General features: G+C 37.7%; 2 protein-coding genes across 2 annotated transcripts; one reads left to right on the top strand and one right to left on the bottom strand.

Moving 5' to 3' along the window:
• Nucleotides 1-15,064: 15,064 nt before the first annotated feature.
• On the bottom strand, nt 15,065-15,985 carry SMP1 (seed maturation protein). Its single transcript, XM_039044237.2, has one exon. The coding sequence runs from the start codon at nt 15,615-15,617 to the stop codon at nt 15,312-15,314; it is 306 nt and encodes a 101-aa protein (XP_038900165.1). The 5' UTR covers nt 15,618-15,985; the 3' UTR covers nt 15,065-15,311.
• A 1,281-nt stretch (nt 15,986-17,266) lies between these two features.
• Nucleotides 17,267-19,722, top strand: LOC120087053 (Pentatricopeptide repeat (PPR) superfamily protein). The gene is made up of 2 exons (XM_090317433.1): nt 17,267-17,401; nt 17,596-19,722. Exon 2 carries the CDS (start codon nt 17,672-17,674, stop codon nt 19,373-19,375), a length of 1,704 nt encoding a protein of 567 aa, XP_090173559.1. The 5' UTR covers nt 17,267-17,401; nt 17,596-17,671; the 3' UTR covers nt 19,376-19,722.
• The last annotated feature ends 971 nt before the right edge of the window (nt 19,723-20,693 follow it).

Raw genomic sequence — 20,693 nt, forward strand, 5'->3', positions numbered from 1 at the left:
CTTTACTTGATAAAATCATATTTATATCTAATTTCCTCCAAAATAATGTATCTCATACATCTAGCCAATTCTATCATATATAATTAACCAGTCCAATTATATCATGTATAATCGAACTTCCTCTTGTCAATTTGAACATTTCAAATTAACCCAAATACTGGTTCTCGACTTTATCCAAGCTACCCAGGGGACCTAATGGACCTATGGCTCGAAGCTCCAACGGTTTGTGAATAGTGACTAAACTCTTTAGCCACGAGATCCACCATCCGTTAACTGCCAAACATTCCACTAAAGACCAACAACTGAACTCTTCTTACCACAGATATATATCTGTGTGCATCGAATATAACCAATCATGAGTACGATGACCTTTTACAGATGCTCGTAAGTACAGTTGGGCCAATTTACCGTTTTGCCCCTGTAGTTACATCTCACTCCTTAAGTACTACTGATTCCTCTAGTGAACAATACAACATAGTCCAATTATGTGTGAACACCTCTCGGGCCAAGAGAATGTGTGTGGCGCCACATCGTTCAAGCCCCAGAATTAGCCCTTAAGGGAGCCATCTATATAGGTACACCTGCCTCGGGGAAGGAGTGAATTCCATCTTGTGTAGCTGAGTTCCCAGCTCCCAAATCAGACGAATCTCCAAAATGGTAGGTTTGAATCGACGACCTGACCACTCGCACCCATAAAATCAAAGAACCGCCCTTAATGGCAGGAGTTCCCAACACACTCAGGATTGAGGTTATGTTACCTATGGTCATCCTAGTGATGTGAAGTCTTTGTCATAAACGGTGTTATATAACGAGACGTTAACACTTCATGGTCAGGTCTTATACAAACTCTTTGTATAGGACGCCCCCACTCGCATGTTCCCAACATGAATGATCAAGATCAGACCATCTATGACAAGTCACAACACTTGTGACCATTCCACAAAGTGGGCCGCATCCGTAGCGTTACCAGGATAAACTTTTAAAGAGGACATGAGATGTATTCTTCTAGCCATATACTTGATAGGCATGAAATGTATTCTAATCTTCTTATCTTATTCTTATGTCATACAACACATGGATGAATGATGACTTTATTTTCTTTATGCGATACTACTTCTAGATATGCGTTATTAATGAAAATCATGTAGTATGCTATGTGTTGTCACAAGTTTCCTTGTGTTGGAACCAAGTATAATTCCACCGCAAGTTTCTCAGTGTGATCTGAGGTCGAACACAGGGATTATTTTAGGTTAATGCGTTACATTCGTGATATATGCGACCGGGGGTTTTTCAATTTAATAAAAGTGTGGTTTGTACATGCGATAAAGTAAATTGTGCAGTAAAGTAAAGATGCGTTAAAATAAATGTGCAATAAAAGTAAAGTGCAAATAAAAGTAAACCTAAGCTATGATGATACAAGATACAGGTAACATGATACATGATACCGAGATTGAGACTAACTGTGAAGAATATACAAAGAATCGTGTTATGCGGTGGCAAGGCTTATGTATGAAGCAGAAAGAGAAAAGATAATTAGTATAAACATCACAAGTTCCTTAATTGCATTAAAGACATAACTGCGGTTCCGCTTTCCCTTGGCGTACACCTCTCGATGATCGGCCGAGGGATGAACGTAATGAATTCAAGGTTGCTTCCATCTCTGGAAGTACTTCTTACTTTAGTTAATGCATTCTTCTAACCTTCTCTCGAAAGATCAGAATGGCATCTTCACTTCTGCTCTCACAGGTGAAGATGTCGTCTAGCATGCTTTAGCTAAACATCCTTATTTCTTTAGCATAGATTAAGTTACTTGTTTAATTCATATTAATTACCAGGGGATTAAGAAAACATCATGGAGGAAGCAATTAATAGAGGAATGGAAATAGACAGAAAGATGGAGATGAAAATGATCATGACATTCAATAATACTATTTAGCGTCTGATACATGATTGAGAATGAAGAGATTAAGAAAATGAAATACAATTGATGAATGAGAGTTAGAAACAAATATAGATGAGTGCCAACATCTTGACACAGATCTAGATGGAGAAATCGTTTGTCGCCGTCTGGAGTGAACAGAAGGATGAGCTTCCCTCTCAGGCTTGCTCAACCGGTAGAAGGGATCTAGGTATAGAGCTTCACGACGGGGATTTGGCAAATTTATGCTGAGACTCACCTTTCGGCCTTGTCTCTTTTCTTCCTGGACTTCTCTGATCAGCACTCAGATCAACCTCTCTCTCAATATACAGATATTAAAATAGTCTCGTATCAAGTATATCTTTCAGTGAATTCTATGAGGGTATTTATAGGCTGAAGGCTTTGACTCTTTGACTTGTGGTCCCCACTTTATTGTTATGGAAATTCCGAGAATGGTGGAATAAATATTCCTTCTGTTATGCAATCAGTCCATAAAAAATGCACAACGGTTAGTTGTACACGTGTCAAAATCCTCCGCGATTGCGTTGCTCATTTGCATCTTTCGATCGTGTGCCCACATGCGGCTTTGTTTTTATTACCGCATGCGGTTGAAGTTTAGCTCTGGATCGACTGTCGCATGTGCCATCATTGCGTGGATTGTCTATTCATTGTTGATTGATGGGCGTAATGCGACGGAGATGCATTGTTCAGTTTCTCTTTGAGCCTTGATCGCAAGTGGTGACTTGGTTTCCTACAAAACAGAATAGAAATATCCTTTTCTACCATCTTGATGGTGTCAGTGGATGTATTGGGGATAATTTATAATTATTGTATTTCTTAACCAATTTCCATACAATCGACGCATATTTTCTCTCTTTTAACCACAATATCTAAGTAAGGCAGCATAAATAACTTGTATTTCTACAAGTTATTATCCATATACTACAGACCATTTTAGTTATCACTCAAGACATGATCCACTTGTATGTCACCACATACATGCTTGAGTCACATACAGATAACTAGGGATTTTATGTTTATTGGTTTGTGGTAAAGCAAATAAAACAATTAAGTGAGAAAAAATACAAGATGGGAAGTAAATATCATATATTAACAACACAAGTGTTCGTACATACTGTTTACAATCTACAAGACATGAGACTTTAGGACATTAACCCCAACAATCTCCCACTTATCCTAAAGCGAAGTGGGGTGTACTATAAACTTAGTACAAAACAATAAACTAGGGCATAAAAGCCCAGTACAAGAAAATCTCCCACTTGCCCTAGTCCAGCCGCGGGCGATCCTGTAGACCCATGCTCCGTAGATGACCCTCAAACACTGTAGCTGTGAGAGCCTTCATAGATGAGTTAGCAACATTGTGCTTCGAAGCGATCTGTGTGATGATCACGTCCCCTCGATGCACTATCTCGCGGATCAGATGATACTTCCGCTCTATGTGTTTGCCACGCCTGTGACTCCTTGATTCCTTGGAGTTCGCCACTGCCCCACTATTATCACAATAGAGGGTAATGGGCCTAGACATATCTGGAACAACCTCCAAGTCTGTCAAGAACATCCTGAGCCAGATGGCCTCCTTAGCAGCTTCACAAGCCGCTACGTACTTCGCCTTTATAGTGAAGTCAGTGATGGACCCTTGCTTAGTGCTTTGCCACACTATAACTCCTCCGTTAAGAGTAAAGACTGACCCTAATGTGGACTTGCGAGAGTCCTTATCAGTCTGAAAGTCAAAATCCGTGTATTCTGTAAGGATCAAATCCCTCGAACCATACACGAGCATATAGTCCCTCGTTCTCCGAAGATACTTGAGGATGTTCTTCACTGCGGTCCAGTGAACCTGGCCTAGGTTAGACTGATACCTACTAACTATGCCCACAGCCTAACAGATGTCTGGACGAGTACAGAGCATCGCGTACATCAAACTGCCAACAACGGACGCATATAGGACCCGTCTCATCTCCTCAACCTCTTGAGGTGTCTTAGGCACATGTCCTTAGACAGTGACTCCATGCCTGAATGGCAGTAGGCCCCTCTTGGAGTCTTGTATCGAGTACTTGAGCAACATCTTGTCAATGTACGATGCCTGAGATAGTGCTAGCACTTTGTTCTTACGATCTCGAAAGATTTGTATACCTAGAATAAACTGAGCCTCTCCCAAATCTTTCATTTGGAATTGGGTTGCTAGCCAGTTCTTAACTACAATTAGTAGACCTATATCATTCCCAATGAGTAGGATATCGTCTACATACAACACTAAGAAGACTACCGTAACGTTGATAATCTTCTTGTAGACACAAGGTTCATCAACATTTTGGTCAAAGCCATACAACTTGATCGCAATATCAAACCATATGTTCCAAGATCGAGACACCTGTTTTAGTCCATAAATGGACCGATTCAGTTTGCAAATCTTTTGCTCTTGACCTTGGGCTATGAATCCCTCGAGCTGCACCATATAAATGGTCTCCTCAAGATTGCCATTCGAAAAGGCCATCTTGACGTCCATTTGCCATATCTCATAATTATGATAAGCTGCAATAGACAGGAGGATGTGGATCGACTTTAACATGGCAACAGGCGAGAAAGTCTCCTCATAGTCGACTCTCTCTACCTGGGTATAACCCTTTGCCACAAGTCAAGACTTGAAGGTCTGTACCTTCCCATCGGCACCCCATTTGCGCTTCTAGATCCATTTACAACCTATAGGGAGAACCCCATCAAGCTAATCTACAAGATCTCATACTGAGTTGAAGTACATCGACTCCATCTCAAGATCCATGGCATTGACCCATTCATCCCGGTCAACATCCTCCATTGCCTTCTTATAAGACAACGGATCCTCAACGTCACCATCTGCTACCATAACAAGGATTTTCGTGAAACCTAGATAGCGAACGGGTGGTTTCGCAATCCTCCCACTACGTCGAGGTTCCCTCAACTCTTGAGGTGGAACCGACCTACTGGATGAACTCCCATCAGTAACTCTTGTTGATGTAGCAGGCTCTTCAATAACTCTTATTGAAGTTTCAGTAGTTTCATTCAAAAGTTCACGTAACACTACTTTGCTTCGTGGACTGTGCTCCCTTATATGATCCTTCTTCAAGAAAATAGCGTTTGTTGAAATAAACACCCTATTTTCCATCAGATCATAAAAATAACCCCCTCATGTACCTTTGGGATAGCCTACAAAGAGGCATAACCTCGACCATGGTTCCAACTTCTTGGGATTAGCCTCAAGCACATGTGCAGGGCAACCCCAAATGCAGAAGTGACATAAACTAGCTTTATGCCCCTTCCACAACTCCAGAGGTGTTCTGGCAACATTCTTGGAGGGAACACAGTTGAGTATGTATACTACAGTCTCCACTGTGAAACCCCAAAACGAGTCCGGTAAGAAAGCGTAACTCATCACCGAGCGAACCATGTCTAACAAGGTCCTATTTCTCCTCTCCGCTATACCATTCTGCTGAGGTGTACTCGACGCTGAGAGTTAGGAAATGATTCCATGTTCTATCCAATAGTCCTGGAATGTCGAGTCCAACAACTCTCCACCTCGATCCGATCGAAGTGTTTTAATCCGTCTATCTAATGCGTTTTCAACTTCAGCCTTGAACTCTTTGAACTTTTCAAAGGATTCAAACTTCCGTTGCATAAGATAAACATACTCGTACCTAAAGTAATCATCAGTAAAACTGATAAAATACTCATAGCCACCTCGGGCTCGCACATTCATAAGACCAAAAAAGTCAGAATGTACTAACTCAAGAGGCTTCTTGGCTCTATAACCTTTTCGTGTAAAAGGTCGTTTAGTCATTTTACATTCAAGGCAAGATTCACACACAGGTAAAGATTTTTTTTTTAACTCACTTAGAAGTCCATTCTTCACCAATCTCTCAATCCTATTGAGATTGATGTGCCCTAAACATAGATGCCAAAGTTGGGCATTTTCTTTTGGAGAAGTTTGTCGACGTTTTGATTGAATTATGGTAGTTCTGAATATTTCAGTATTATGGAAGGAATTACTAGCAAACGACCTTAGCACATATAAATCCGATTCCATATTTGCTATGCAAATAAAAACACCATCTTTATGAATAAATACTTTATTCACATCAAAAGAGGCAGTATATTTACAATGCAATAAACACTTTACAGAAATAAAGTTCCTTTTTAGTTCAGGAACAATATATACATCATTTAAAATAAGAAACCTATTTTGTAAAGCTAACTGTAGTCCTCCCACTGCCACAACTGAGACGACGTGCCCGGTGCCTACTTGCATTATCATCTCACTAGCCTCCAGCTGTCGCCAAGATCTAATCCCCTGAAAAGAAGAACGAACATGATTAGTGACACCTGAATCAATTATCCAGGCAGAATCATCAGTTTCCACTAAATAAGTTTCAAGCACAAGCAAATCACATTTACCTTTATCGGCCTTAGCCTTAGCCTTGGTTGCTTTCTTCTCTTTTAAATACCAAGGACAGTTCCTCTTCCAGTATCTATTTTGGTTGTAATGGAAATATTTTCCTTAGCAACTTGTGGATGCCTCCTTCGGGCGATAGGCGATGAGTTAGCAGGTGCCTTCCCTTTTCCCTTACCACCCTTCTTCTTCTTCCCCTTTGCAGAGTTAGAAGTAGAAGGTGCAAACTTCGTTCCTGAGGTCGAACCTCTATGGAACGTCCTGGAGGATGAAGCAACATTTGCCTCACCCTTCTACCTCTCCTTACTTTTCAGTAAAGATTGGTATGTCTGCAACTCGTTGAGGAGAGTTGTAAGGTTATACTTCACTTTGTTAAGAATCACATTACTAACAAAGTGCAGGAAGCTTTCCGGCAAAGATGCTAACCTGGCTGCCCTCATCGATGGTAGACCCATTCAACTCTGCCACATTAAAGTGGACCATCATGTTTAATACATGTTCACGAACAGAGGTATCTTCTTGCTTTTTGGAGTTGAATATGTATTTAAGAGCCACATGCATAAGCTGTTCAGGTGGTTGTCCAAACATCCCCCGCAAGGACTCCATGATCTCACATGCTGAGACCATAGACTCATGTTTCTTGGCCAAGACTTTAGAAAGACTTGCCAAGATGTAGGCTCGGGTCTTCTCATTCGCCCTTTTCCATCGCTCGTATGCCTCCCAAAAATTTTGAGCAACATTTAGAGCTGGAATAGGAGGACAAGCCTCCGTGAGAGCGAACATGAGATACTCGATGATTAGGATCGTCGTGATCATGTATTTCCATGTTGAGAAATTATCGCCAGTAAGTTTTTTTGCGCTTAACAACGATAACGTGGCTGTTGCCATTTGAAAATGTTGCTGAAAATATGAACAAAACTTTATTAGATTTTGCTAAACCACTTTTAAACCAATCAGTTTTGCAAAACAGTTTCAAGTACCCTAAGTTATAGACTTCTATTTTGCAATGATGCCCCAGTGAGGCAGGACAAATGCCACCGGTGGGGTGATCAGTTGCCCCTTCGCTGGGATGAGACATTCTCAACCATTAGGCAGAACCAACTCTTGGAACTAAACCTAACAGCCACCATTTTTCGGTCCAGAATCGTTGACCTTTAATTATTCCGCGTAAGTGTAACACTTTGCTTTCGGAGCCAGAGTCCCGCCCTAATATGCTTATCGTAGGGAAAAGACGGATTAGGATAAGAGACTAAGTTAACTTATCATCTTACAGAAGATCAAATAAAGAAACGTGCAAAACTACCATCCTTTAAGGGGACACTCCCAGGGTGCCTCGAGGCGATGCGCAATAACTTTATTCAACCAAACGAGGGAGACCGAGGGATATGTTGTCGCACTTCCCGCTCCCACTTACTATAAAAATTCTCTCCATCCACCTTGATATTGACCTACCCAAACACCATCCGTTGGGGGGACACGCCAAAGGTGCCGCGAGGCCGAGGATAGATCTCACGGTGTGGACTATTTAGGAGAAAAGTGAAAGGTTTAAGTGAAGCATCTCATGCCTCAAGTACCTCCCACCGAATGTTCTACCTAGGGATTCATTAACCTAGACAATCCGGCTACTGATTTTAGTCTAAGTCATCTTTTTAATCTCTGCTCATAAACAACGTTTGTCTATGAAATATGAATAACTTCAAGTAGTCATATTTAAACACTTTAATGGACTGTCCTTAACTTGTATGCATGCATCAAATCTATCTAATTCACCTTTCCAGGTAAGTTCCTAGGTAGGGGTGTTATGTTTCCGTCAACCTAAATACCCCAGCCTAAACAGAACTCGCCTTAGATAAAAGGTCCCTTATAGATAGATTTGCTACACTTTAACCTTTTATTAGCCGATTTAATCCTATTAAACTCATGAAAAGATTAAAGCCTTAGGGTTGCTAATCATATTAGAACCGTGATCTTAGGTCTATGTGATCCAAGTTTTAAACATTTTAAGACCATGAATTAAGCCTAAGTGAGCATGCATGTCTTTCTTATTTCTTTTAGTTCTAATTTCTCTTTAACTTTTAAAAAGAAACAACTAAAAATATTTCACACAACGAGGCGTTTATAACATTTATAAAATAACCTATGTGTCATGCTTCATGTAATGTCCGGTCATTACTATATATAACTTTTATATATAAAGCGTAACAACCTAGCAAACATGCTATCATTCACCCGTATACTACAACAATTATAATATAAAGATGATGCATGTCAATGCTTTTTATGCATGCATAAATATAACTCTTATATTATATGATGCATGAGCATGCTCTTATATAATTAAATCACGCTTCTCTAAATTATAAAAATTATAATAAAGAGATGATGCATGACTATTGCATAACCTAAGGTGGGATTTATTATATGTGCATACCATATGACATAAAAAACATACATCGCATGTAATAAACAAAAGATTAATGGACCGGGATGAGCCTTTACAAAAAAAATCGGAACGAAAAAATCGTATCTATTACATTTTTCATCGAGCAAACCGGTTCACAGGCGAACCGGTTCTTGAACCGCCAGGAGGTCTTCATCGTGTAGCAAACTACAGCAGGTAGACGATTGTTCAGCGCCCACTAGACGATAGGAGCATAAGTAAACGATCGCGTAGACAACGACAAGGCTGCGAAGCCTGACCGTCCATGCGATCGTGTAGCACGACTACAGGTAAGCGATTTACCTTGAGTTACTAAGCGATCATTTAGTCAGTTACTAAGCGATGAAGCTTGTTGACCTAAACGATCGTCTAGCACGCGCGCTTTAAACGATACATGAACGTCTCATCGTCTACACGATGCGTGCAATCAGGTAAACAATTTGCCTTGCGATACTAATCGATTGTTTAGTCAGTTACTAAGTGATGAAGCTTTCTAACCTAAACGATCGTCTAGCGCATGCGCACATTAAACAATACTCAGTGATCGCGTACCCGATCGTCAACCTGATGCGACCAATTCTTGATCGCATTCCCCATCGTTTAACCGATGCGTTCAACCGTGATCGCGTACTCCTTCATCTTTATGATGCGATGGATAGCGATCGCGTAGAACTTCTTCTGCACGATGCGATCAACCCTAGATCGCCTCCTTCCTCGAAGAGCCGCAACGCTTGCCCAAAACTTCGACGAACGACTCAAAACTTCAAACAAACTTTGAATACAGACTCGATAACTATTATTAATGCCCAAAAATGTAGAGGCATTTACAAATAACTGCAAATGTAAAAGGATCTAACAAACCGATGCTAATAATCCCGAAAACATCCATTAATCCGGCACATCCACAGCAGATTTAACAATTAAAACAGCGTAGAAATACACCCACCATGAATGTAAAAGTCATTTCGTTGCAACAGATGAAATCGGAGTATCAGAACCTGGCTCTGATACCAATTGAAGGATCTCATACCGAGAGTTCCTTGAGCGTGTTTGGATCAATCCGATCTCACCGTGACCAAAATACAAACAATATACATTCATCACATACAGTTATGCAAATAAATCTAATTATCGGCATGCTCAGAACAAGATAATTAACAGGAAAATGATTCCATACCAGTTGAAGACTATCTTCGAACTTCAGAACCCCAACGCAACGGATTCCTACAACAGATCTACCAACACCTAGCGGGAACATCGACTGCAACAACATGATCAACGCGAACATGAACACCGCAACGAAGATGACACCACCACTAATGAGCCCCAGGTATTCTCGAAGTGAAAACTTAAAAGGTGGGCTTTGGTAAATTTGGTAGAGGACGGATGACAAACAAGTCGTGTAGGCGATAAGCAAGTGGGAGAGAAAATAGTGCTATTGTATAGCAGAAGTGCTTATCGCATAGAGAAGCTACACGATCGTGTATGAAATGTTGAACGATCGTTTAGGAAAAACGTATATGATCGTTTAGTTAAATCGCGAGGTAAACGATCGTTTAGATGGAGAAGCAACTATCGTATAGGCTCTCGAGCGATCGTTTTACGAAATGCTTTGGGCGGTAAAAGAAAATATCGATTGCACACCGCAAAATGAAAACCTTTTTCATTTTAACCCATCGGTTACCATAACCGACGCTGCCCACTACCCACGTCCGAACGTGGAAAAATGATTAATTATCATATAATTAATCAATCAATTAAATAATAAATATAATCATATTATATTTATATCCTATAGTTTGATATCACATATCTAGTACAGTATTTTCTCTTTTACTTGATATAAATCATATTTATATCTAATTTTCTCCAAAATAATGTATCTCATACATTTAGCCAATTATATGATATATAATTAATCAGTTTAATTATATCATATATAATTGAACTTCCTCTTGTCAATTTGAACATTTCAAATTAACCCAAATACTAGTTCTCGACTTTATCCAAGCTACCCAGGGGACCTAATGGACCTGTGGCTCGAAGCTTCAACGGTACCTGAATAGCTGACTAAACTCTTTAACCACGAGATCCACCATCTGTTAACTGCCAGGCATTCCACTAAAGACCAACAACTGAACTCTTATTACCATAGATATATTTCTGTGTCCATCGAATATAACCAATCATGAGTACGATGACCCTTCACAGATGCTCGTAAGTACAGTCGGGCCAATTTACAGTTTTGCCCCTGTAGTTACATCTCACTCCTTAAGTACCACTGATTCCTCTAATGAACAATACAACATAGTCCAACTATGTGTGAACACCTCTCGGGCTAAGAGAAGGTGTGTGGCACCACATCATTCAAGTCCCGGAATTAGCCCTTAAAGAAGCCATCTATCTACTTACCCCTACCTCAGGGAAGGAGTGAATTTCATCTTGTGTAGCTGAGTTCCCAACTCCCAAATCAGACGAATCCCCAAAATGGTAGATTTGAATCGGCGACCTGGCCACTCGCACCCATATAAATCAAAGGACCGCCCTCAATGGTAGGAGTTCCCAACTCACTCAGGATTGAGGTTATGTTACCTATGGTCATCCTAGTGAAGTGAAGTTTCTGTCATGAACGGTGTTATATAACGAGACGTTAACACTTCGTGGTCGAGTCTTATACAAATTCTTTGTATAGGATGCCCCCGTTCACATGTCCCCAACACGAATGATCAGGATTAGACCATCTGTGACAAGTCACAACACTTGTGACCATTCCACAAAGCGGGCCGCATCCGTAGCGTTACCAGGATAAGGTTTTCCTCTTTTATCCATATACTACAGACCATTTTGGTTATCACTCAAGACACATGTCACCACATACATGCTTAAGTCACATACAGATAACCAGGGATTTTATGTTTATTGGTTTGTGGTAAAGCAAATAAAACAATTAAGTAATATCATATATTAACAACACAAGCGTTCGTACATACTGTTTACAAACTACAGGACACGAGACTTTAGGGCATCAACCCCAACAATATGAATCTCACGATGTGAACTATGTGGAGACGTGGAAGTTGAGATCTGTGTATCATATATTTTATTTATGTTTGAACGACTTCCCCTTATTCACCGGAATCTAGATTTATGCAAATACTTTCTGAATGGAGGTCATTCCCACGATACCGCTTAAATCTCGATTGTGAACTCTTAGAGACATGAGAGCTAAAAATAATGTATCGTATATGTTATTAATCTCCCACTGAAGTGTTCTAATAACTTTATCATATAAGTTATTAAACTCCCACTAAAGTGTTCTTCTATTAATTTTGGTATATTTATACTTAAGTTTAATTTAAACAACCCTAAATCTGTGTAGCTTATCCAAGTATAACACTTATAAATGGATTTAAACCTACAATGTCTAGGTTATAAACCATTTTATTTACCTCACACTACTCACGTACGCTTATAAAACCAGTTAACAATGCTTAATTATTCGGCCATAATGCCCAGATAGAATGTATTCCGTAAATCGTCAACTTAAGTACCTCCAACCTTAGACAGGATTATTTACCAGTTGAGTTCGTAACCATGTTTTACAAGATATCGACCTATTTTAACTTATTAAAACAAGTGGTTAACTTACGTGAGCATGTAGTTTATCTTTGTTATGGATTTTAATGTCTAACTCAATTTTATAACAACTTATAAAAATTAGACATGCTCTTACATCCACAACATGCATCAAAGGCATTCAAATTTATATAACAGTTATATTAAATAATAGAAACCCTAAACATGCATCCTATACATTATAACAATCTATAACATATATATAATGCATGTAACATGCTTCCTATGGTGGGATTTTAAATCTAAATGGCATACTATATGCACAAACATGTTTAAGTTTAAATATAACATACATCACATGCATAATTATTTAAATTATACTGATATGGTTCAACTTTGGCATCCTAATCAAGTAAAACAACTAATTTATTACAAATTAGGGGGGGAAAAGCTTCAATTTGGTGTAGAACCACCCGAACTGCTCGAACTGGACCTCTAAAGCATCAAAATGGGTCGAACCAGTCCAAAAATGGTCAAACTGGACCGGATAGGAGTTGATTCGGTTGAACCGAAAAAACCCCATGTGAACCGGCTTGAGCGTGCGCCTTAGATCTGGGCTGGGATGAACAACGACGTGACGCTGCATCCCAGTGTTGCGACGCTGCGGGAAGAACATCACGATCTGGGCAGCCACGAAGAACAGCGTTGCAACGCTTAAGGGTAGTGTTGCAACACTGCTTGGACAGAAGCCATTCTGCAAAATTTTCTCCTCGACCTTGCTTACTTCAATCTCCAAATTACAGCTTAATTCGGATTTTAATGACTCCAAATTAATTACAGACTCTAGAGCACACATATAAGCTCATCAATCAAGAGCCAATTACAAATTTAACTTGGAAAACAAAGAGAAATCTAATGCCAAAGCTAAAAAACCATCCATATCAGTCCAAAACATGCAATATCATAAATTCACCCACCAAAACTCAAATTAACGTTAATTGAATGCTTAAATCATGCTCTGATACCAATTGATGGAATAGACAAGCATGCAATGGAAGCAAACATAATCAATAAGTACTCCAATTACATTTAATTTGAGTTCTAAAGCATGCATTTTTCGAAAAACACAAGAGGGTTTCAAAATAGACTTACCTTTGATGAATTCTTCCACTTCCAAGCTGCTCTTCACGTTAATTTAGCTCTAAATCGACAGTGAACCACCAGAGATCTTCTCTACTATTCTCAACCTTGAATTTGAGTGGTGGAACTCAAATTTGAGTGAATTTGGTGAGGAATTTTCAGGGTTTGAGAGGGAGAAGATGTAGCAGAAAACTCATTTTTCTAGTTGAATCTCATTGTTCTTCTCCATCATTTAGGAGGTGTTTGATAAATGGGTATGAGTTTTTTGGTTAGATGGGTATTTATTACCTATGTTTGTTAAGCCCATAAAGAAAACCTATGGACTATTAAAACCCTTTTTTACCCATTCAGAACTCCCTTTTTTATCCCCTCAAAACTAATCCTAAAAATCAATATATTTTCATTTCTTTTTCTCTTCCCCATCTTTGCCGTTTGGATCTTTTTTTTTTTTTTTTATCGTCAAACCTATGGGTTATTAAAACCCATTTTTTACCCACTCAAAACTCTTTTTTTTTTATCCCTCAAAACTAACCATATTATATAAAAATAAACGGTATGATATGTGAAATAATAAAGTTAAGTTAACAAGATTCAATATATATACATACAATATACCAATTAGTAATTGGGATAATTACCTTCAATATATATTCATACATTCAATATATAATATACAATATACCAATTAATTGAGCAGCAATATGAAATATATTTTGTTGGTATGTTTTATCGATGGAAGAGAATTAGAATTATTATAGTTTTTGAAAAGAATATATGAAAAATAATATATTATGTTCTACAAATTGAGAAAAAAATTGAGATAGTCTAGTTTATGTCATAAATAATTTGAGAAAATACGTGTATATTTGAAAATTAATCAACAATAGCAAAGCATAAAACTAAAAAAATAAAAGAATGAAATAAAAAAAAAATAAACTGAAAAAAAAAAGAACAATCTCATTAACAAAAAACTGCATCAGAACAACTCTACAAACAAACATAGACAATTTAACTCTTCAGATAATAATTATTAACTCAACTCAATTCAACTCAACTCTCTACTTTTATCACATACCAAACACACCCTTAGTGTTTTTAATCACGGAATACAGGCAAGCAACATCAGCAGGGAAGTTGCTGATTTTTTAATTATTAATTTAAATAAATAAATAATAATTTTCGTTCGATAAATAAGGATTCTCCGGTTCGACTTCGACTTCCCCCAAAAGGAAAAATGGGACGAAAACGGATATTACAAATTCCACGGAGATGAGATGAAAAGTGGATCCCGACCATGCCCTGTTGCAGTCCCACCTTGATAGCAGAAAATTAAAGACCTAAAAAATTTAAGCTTTTTAGTTTTTATACAAATTTAAAAAACTAAAAAGGAAACTGAGATTTTTAAAAATCAAGCTTACCACTACTTAATCACTATATGCTAAAAACAAAAAACAAAATATTATTTTTTATTTTAAAATTTGAGCTTCTTATATAAATATATTACAAAATTTTGAAACCCAATAACTAAAAACAAAGAGATCATATATACACAAAGTACAATTTTTTTTTTTTTTTTTTTTGAACAACATTACAAAGTACAAACTTAGTTTAACATGCTAAAGTTCAAATTTATTATAAAGAAAAAAAAAAAAAAAAAAAAAAAAAAAAAAAAAAAAAAAGGAACAGTCTCCATATGGATTCACGTCCACTTCCAACACATAAAATAGCAGAACAAAGAGAGTCCTTAAGCTCGGAAGAAGCGCAAACAAAGGCATCGATCTCACCGGTCCGATTCAACCAAAGCGGCGGCCAGCGGAAGGATCGGCAGTATCGCATCCTGTTCCGCCCTCATCATGCTCATCGCCTCCGCGCCGAAACTGATTGGATGAAATTGATTGAGCAGCGGCGGCGGAATAACGACCGGCAGAAGTATCTTGAGAAATGTTGTGCGCACTGGAAAAGAGATCGATAGTATCGGACTCCGAAATTTTTCCCGATTCGAGTGGCGTACCGTGCTTGTAAGCGACTCTTAGAGCTTCGTCTTCGGATAATTTCGCTTGAGCAGCACCGTATGCGATATCATCCTTGCTCTTTGCCATTGTTGAATGTTGATTAACTTCTCTCACGCACAATCTCCCTCTCTCTCGTGTTTGATTGTGCAGAAGATAAATTAGATTGTGCAATTTGTATGTTAGGCGATTTTAATGAGGTGATTGGTGACACGAAGCAGATAGGCCGCTGAGAGATCGACAGATACATTTCCTTACAATGACTCGTTGGCTTCGTGTCTCTCTGAAAGCATTTCTTCAGATTTCACAGTAGGGGAAAACAGTCCATTAGCATTTTGACACAATACAACTTTCCAAATGCGGTTGAATATTTTTCAATTTCCTCGGGAAGCCGCCCGCTCCGAAGCGGGGATTTTCGGGACACGGAAGAGGGAGTGGAGAAAAAAAAATTCTCCATATTTCCAATCCTCTTTCCCGTTCCAATTAATACTCTTTATTTATTTAGTATACTTGTTGATATTACGTTGTTATTATTATTATTATATAAATATTATATTTAAAATTCAATTTTGTTTATTCGTTCGGATAATAAATAGGTTTAAATTAAATATTTATATTTAAATTATATACGTAAATAATTTGATTTATATTTATTTTTTTATTAAAAAGTTAATTTTTTAAGTCAAAATTGAGATAATTTATTTTAAATTCAAATTGTCATATAAAACTAACAATAATAAACAATTTAGTGTAGAGTTAATTACTCAACTAAAATTTTTCCACATTAATAATTTAAATTAATTGATTTTTTAAAAAAAAAAACTAAGGAGAAAAAATTCCTTGTAAAAAATTCGATCCAATTTTTTGAGATCCCTGCTCTGATTCTTGTAGAGAATTACACATAATGGAGAATAAAAGGGGAACAATGATAGGAAGGGAGAATGACATCCCAACTAGGGGTGTACATGGATCGGGTTGAGGGTATTTTCTAGACCAACCTGAAAATCCGGATTGGTTTGATTGGCAATACAAATGACCCAAATAAAGTTCCCAACCCAACTCAATTCGAGGGTTGGATTGGATTGAGTTGTCAGGTTATAATTTATTTTTTATTTTTAATGAAAAATATGAATTTATATATAATACATAACTAATAACCAAGATCTCATAAAATTACAATGTTAAACACCAAATATTTATTGTAAACTTTAAAACAAAGATAAATATCATAACAATTTTAAAAAAAAATATTAAAAGTTCACAAATTAATCAATACAAAGTAATCAAATTTTAAACAAAAAGGAATATATATATATATATATAATTCAAGTTTAGTTGAGTCAACCCAAATTTTTTTTAGCCAACCCACAATTCAACCTAACCCAATAAAAATAGAAAAATTCAATCCAACCCTATCCAAGAACAAAACTAGCTCAATCTAAACTTTACATTTTGAATTCGATAGTCTAAGTTGTTCGAATTATTAGATTATTTGAACACCCTTAATCTCAACCCACCGACCACCCTATTCCTTGGACATCTCTAAAGCTAACCGAACAAGTGCCTTGAAAAGACTTGAAAGGATCCGGACGAGTCGCTTCTTTAACCAGATTTTGTCCCTATGAACCATGAAGGCGAAAGCGCGTGTTTCACGCCATGAGAAGGCGCGTGGGATTCATAGAACCTAAAGGCTTTGGATAACGAGATGTGGAGGGGACTGGTCTAGAGAGGAGCCAAGTCATTTTAGCAAAGGCTTCATAAAGGAAAAAGGGATTAAACCCAACCCAAATAGTGGGATTTCAGCTCTCCAAGATTCAACGTTTTTTTGGGATCGAAGGGAAGAATTCGCTCTGTGATTGATTTCTCATTCCAGTGTATGTTTATGGTTCCTTCAACCTATTTCTCTTCTGCAAACAAATTTCACTTTGAAATCTCAGAAAATGAACTAAGTTTCATACTTACAATCTCTGCATATAATTCATTTTATTCGTTGTAAAGAATACCGTATTATACCGAGTTTTAGATGATTGAAGAAGTTTCAAATCTTAGAATATGATATTGATTTCAGAGTTCTGGTTCTAATCTTAAATGCCAAAAAGAGAGCGATTATTGTGAAGAACCAGGATTTTACCGAGTTTCTTTCAATGGCTACTCTGCTCAATACAGTGTCTCCAATTACAAACCCATTGCCAGAAACCACAAGAAGAGGATGTGGGTTCTTTTCCCATATCCCGAATCTCCATAAGCTCTCACTTAGCAAGGGATTTTCTAAAGTTTTAGCATCAACCCAGATTACCATTTCTCCAAAGGACACCATTTTCACACTTCCCAATTGGAGGACTGCGAAGGGTGATCAAAAGAGTAGAGAACTTAGACTTAATGATGCTTTTTTTCATTTAGAGTTCCTGGTTGAGAAGGGCCAAAAGCCTGATGTATTTCAAGCAACTCAGTTATTGTATGATCTCTGCAAGGCATGTAAGATGAGAAAAGCTATTAAGGTAATGGAGATGATGATTGGCTCTGGAATCATTCCAGATGCATCATCTTATACCTTTTTGGTAAGTTCTTTGTGTAAAAAAGGGAATGTTGGTTATGCAATGCAACTAGTGGACAAAATGGAGGAATATGGTTATCCTACCAACACTGTTACTTATAATTCACTTGTGAGAGGGCTTTGTATGCATGGAAATTTGACTCAGAGCTTGCAACTTTTAGATAGATTAATTCAGAAGGGGCTGGTCCCAAATGCTTACACATACTCTTTTTTGCTTGAAGCTGCATACAAGGAAAGAGGAGCTGATGAAGCAATTAAGCTTTTGGATGAGATAATTGCAAAGGGTGGGAAACCTAATTTGGTAAGCTACAATGTTTTGTTGACTGGGTTGTGCAAAGAAGGTAGGACAGAGGATGCCATCCAGTTATTTAGGGAATTGCCTTCAAAGGGATTCAGTCCAAATGTTGTTAGTTACAATATCTTGCTAAGGAGTCTATGCTATGAAGGGAGATGGGAAGAGGCAAATGTACTTCTAGCTGAAATGGATGGTGACGAACGCTCCCCTTCAATTGTCACTTACAATATATTGATTGGTTCACTTACCCTCAGTGGCAGGACAGAACATGCTCTTGAAGTTTTGGAAGAGATGATTAGAGCACGATTCAAGCCAACTGCTTCTAGCTACAATCCAATAATTGCTCGTCTTTGCAAAGATAGGAAAGTAGATCTTGTTGTAAAGTGTCTGGACCAAATGATGTACAGGCATTGCAACCCAAATGAAGGAACATACAATGCCATTGCTACACTTTGTGAAGAGGGTATGGTGCAAGAGGCATTCTCCATTATACAGAGTTTGGGCAACAAGCAACATTCCTCGACTCAAGAATTCTATAAAATTGTTATTACCAGTTTGTGTCGAAAAGGAAACACATATCCAGCATTCCAGCTTCTCTATGAAATGACAAAGTATGGGTTTACACCCGATTCTTTTACCTATTCATCTTTGATCCGGGGGTTATGCATGGAGGGTATGCTGGATGAGGCAATTGAAATATTCAGTGTAATGGAGGAAAATAACTACAAGCCTGATACTGAGAATTATAATTCACTCATTCTTGGTTGCTGCAAATCTCGAAGAACTGATTTGGCCTTGGAGGTTTTCGAAATAATGGTTGATAAAGGTTATCTGCCTAATGAAACGACATACACCATTCTCGTGGAAGGGATTGTCCATGAAAAAGAGATAGATCTAGCAACCAAAGTACTTAGGGAGTTGCAACTCAGGGATGTTATAAGTCAAAGCACAGTGGAAAGACTTGTTATGCAGTATGACCTAAATGAATTACCATTGTGATAATTTCAGTTGACTTGCTGGCAGCAAAAGCAAACCTAGCAGACAGTTCATCAAGAAGACAAAGTAATTGCTAGTATGACAAAAAAGAAGGTACTTCACGTCCATCTCATGCCATATTTTCTTTGAGCTTATTACTTTGTCTGGCAACTGAAAGCTTGTGAACCTGTACAAGAGGATGCTGCTTTTTCTTTTTTTTTTAGTTGCATTATTTTAGTTCACAAGGTTTCTTATTTGTACAAAAAATTACCCCAGCTAATTCCTTAGTTTCTATTCAGGTGTTTTACCCATCTGTTGGCAATTTCATTCTTACAAAAGTTTTGGTAGTTGAAAGGAAGCCTTTATGCGAATGTTCTGGTTCTCAATTCTCATCTCTTTCTTGCATCACATTCATATACCTATCTACTCAGTTCTTGTTTAATTCTCTAGATCTTGCCTTTAATCTGCTGTTTGGTATGATGTTAGATGGAAGAGAGGAAATAGAAGAATCTAAGCTTGTGATAAATGCATTTTAGGCTTGTAGGGGAGTTTGATCATGGGTGCAATAGGCTATGACACTTCTGTCTTTTGGTTGAATTACAAGTTAGTCCCTTAACTATGAGGTTTCTCTGTTCTCTCCTCTCCCTAAACTCTTAAAAGTGTCTAATTAGATCCCCGAGCTTTCAGTTTTGCATCTAATAGACCCCTAACAAATTCAGAGATTTTGAAATTAAATTGATCTATGGGTATAAATTTGAATTTTATGTTTAATGAAACCACAATATCTAGCATATTTGTGAGTTTTAAAAAATTCAAAAGCTTATGGACTAATTTTGTAATTTTAAAAATTTAGAGTCTATATAGGCACAAACCTCAAAATTTAGGAACTAAATTTATAATTTAGCCTAGTTTTTTCGATAGTTTATTGATGTTATGAATATTCTCGTAGATCAAAAAAAAAAAAAAAAAACAACTATATTCGCCTAAAATTCCCTTACAAAGTTGGAGGGAGGTTACGAGGGCATTCAACTTAACACTAGAGTGAAGTACTTGGCTCCATCTTTCCAAGACATTCCAATTACTAGAGTATAAATATAGAATGTCCAGTAGTTTTCTTCTTTCCTTCGTGTTTACACCCTCTTACTTTTTTCGGCACCAAATTTTTTGGTTTTGATATTTGGAACACTGCCTGATCTTTAGAAGGACCAAGCCTAGCAAAAGATTAGTGGAAAGGAAGGTGTTTAACTTTGAAGTTCCTCCATGTAATTGTTTCTTTCACTTGAACACCGATGTCGGTGATAGACAATAAGATAATCAATCAATTTCTTTGATTATATGTTTG

The sequence above is a fragment of the Benincasa hispida genome, chromosome 9 (genome assembly GCF_027475165.1).
Source record: "Benincasa hispida cultivar pf3 chromosome 9, pf3_genome.v1.1, whole genome shotgun sequence".
Classification (NCBI taxonomy): Eukaryota; Viridiplantae; Streptophyta; class Magnoliopsida; order Cucurbitales; family Cucurbitaceae; genus Benincasa; species Benincasa hispida.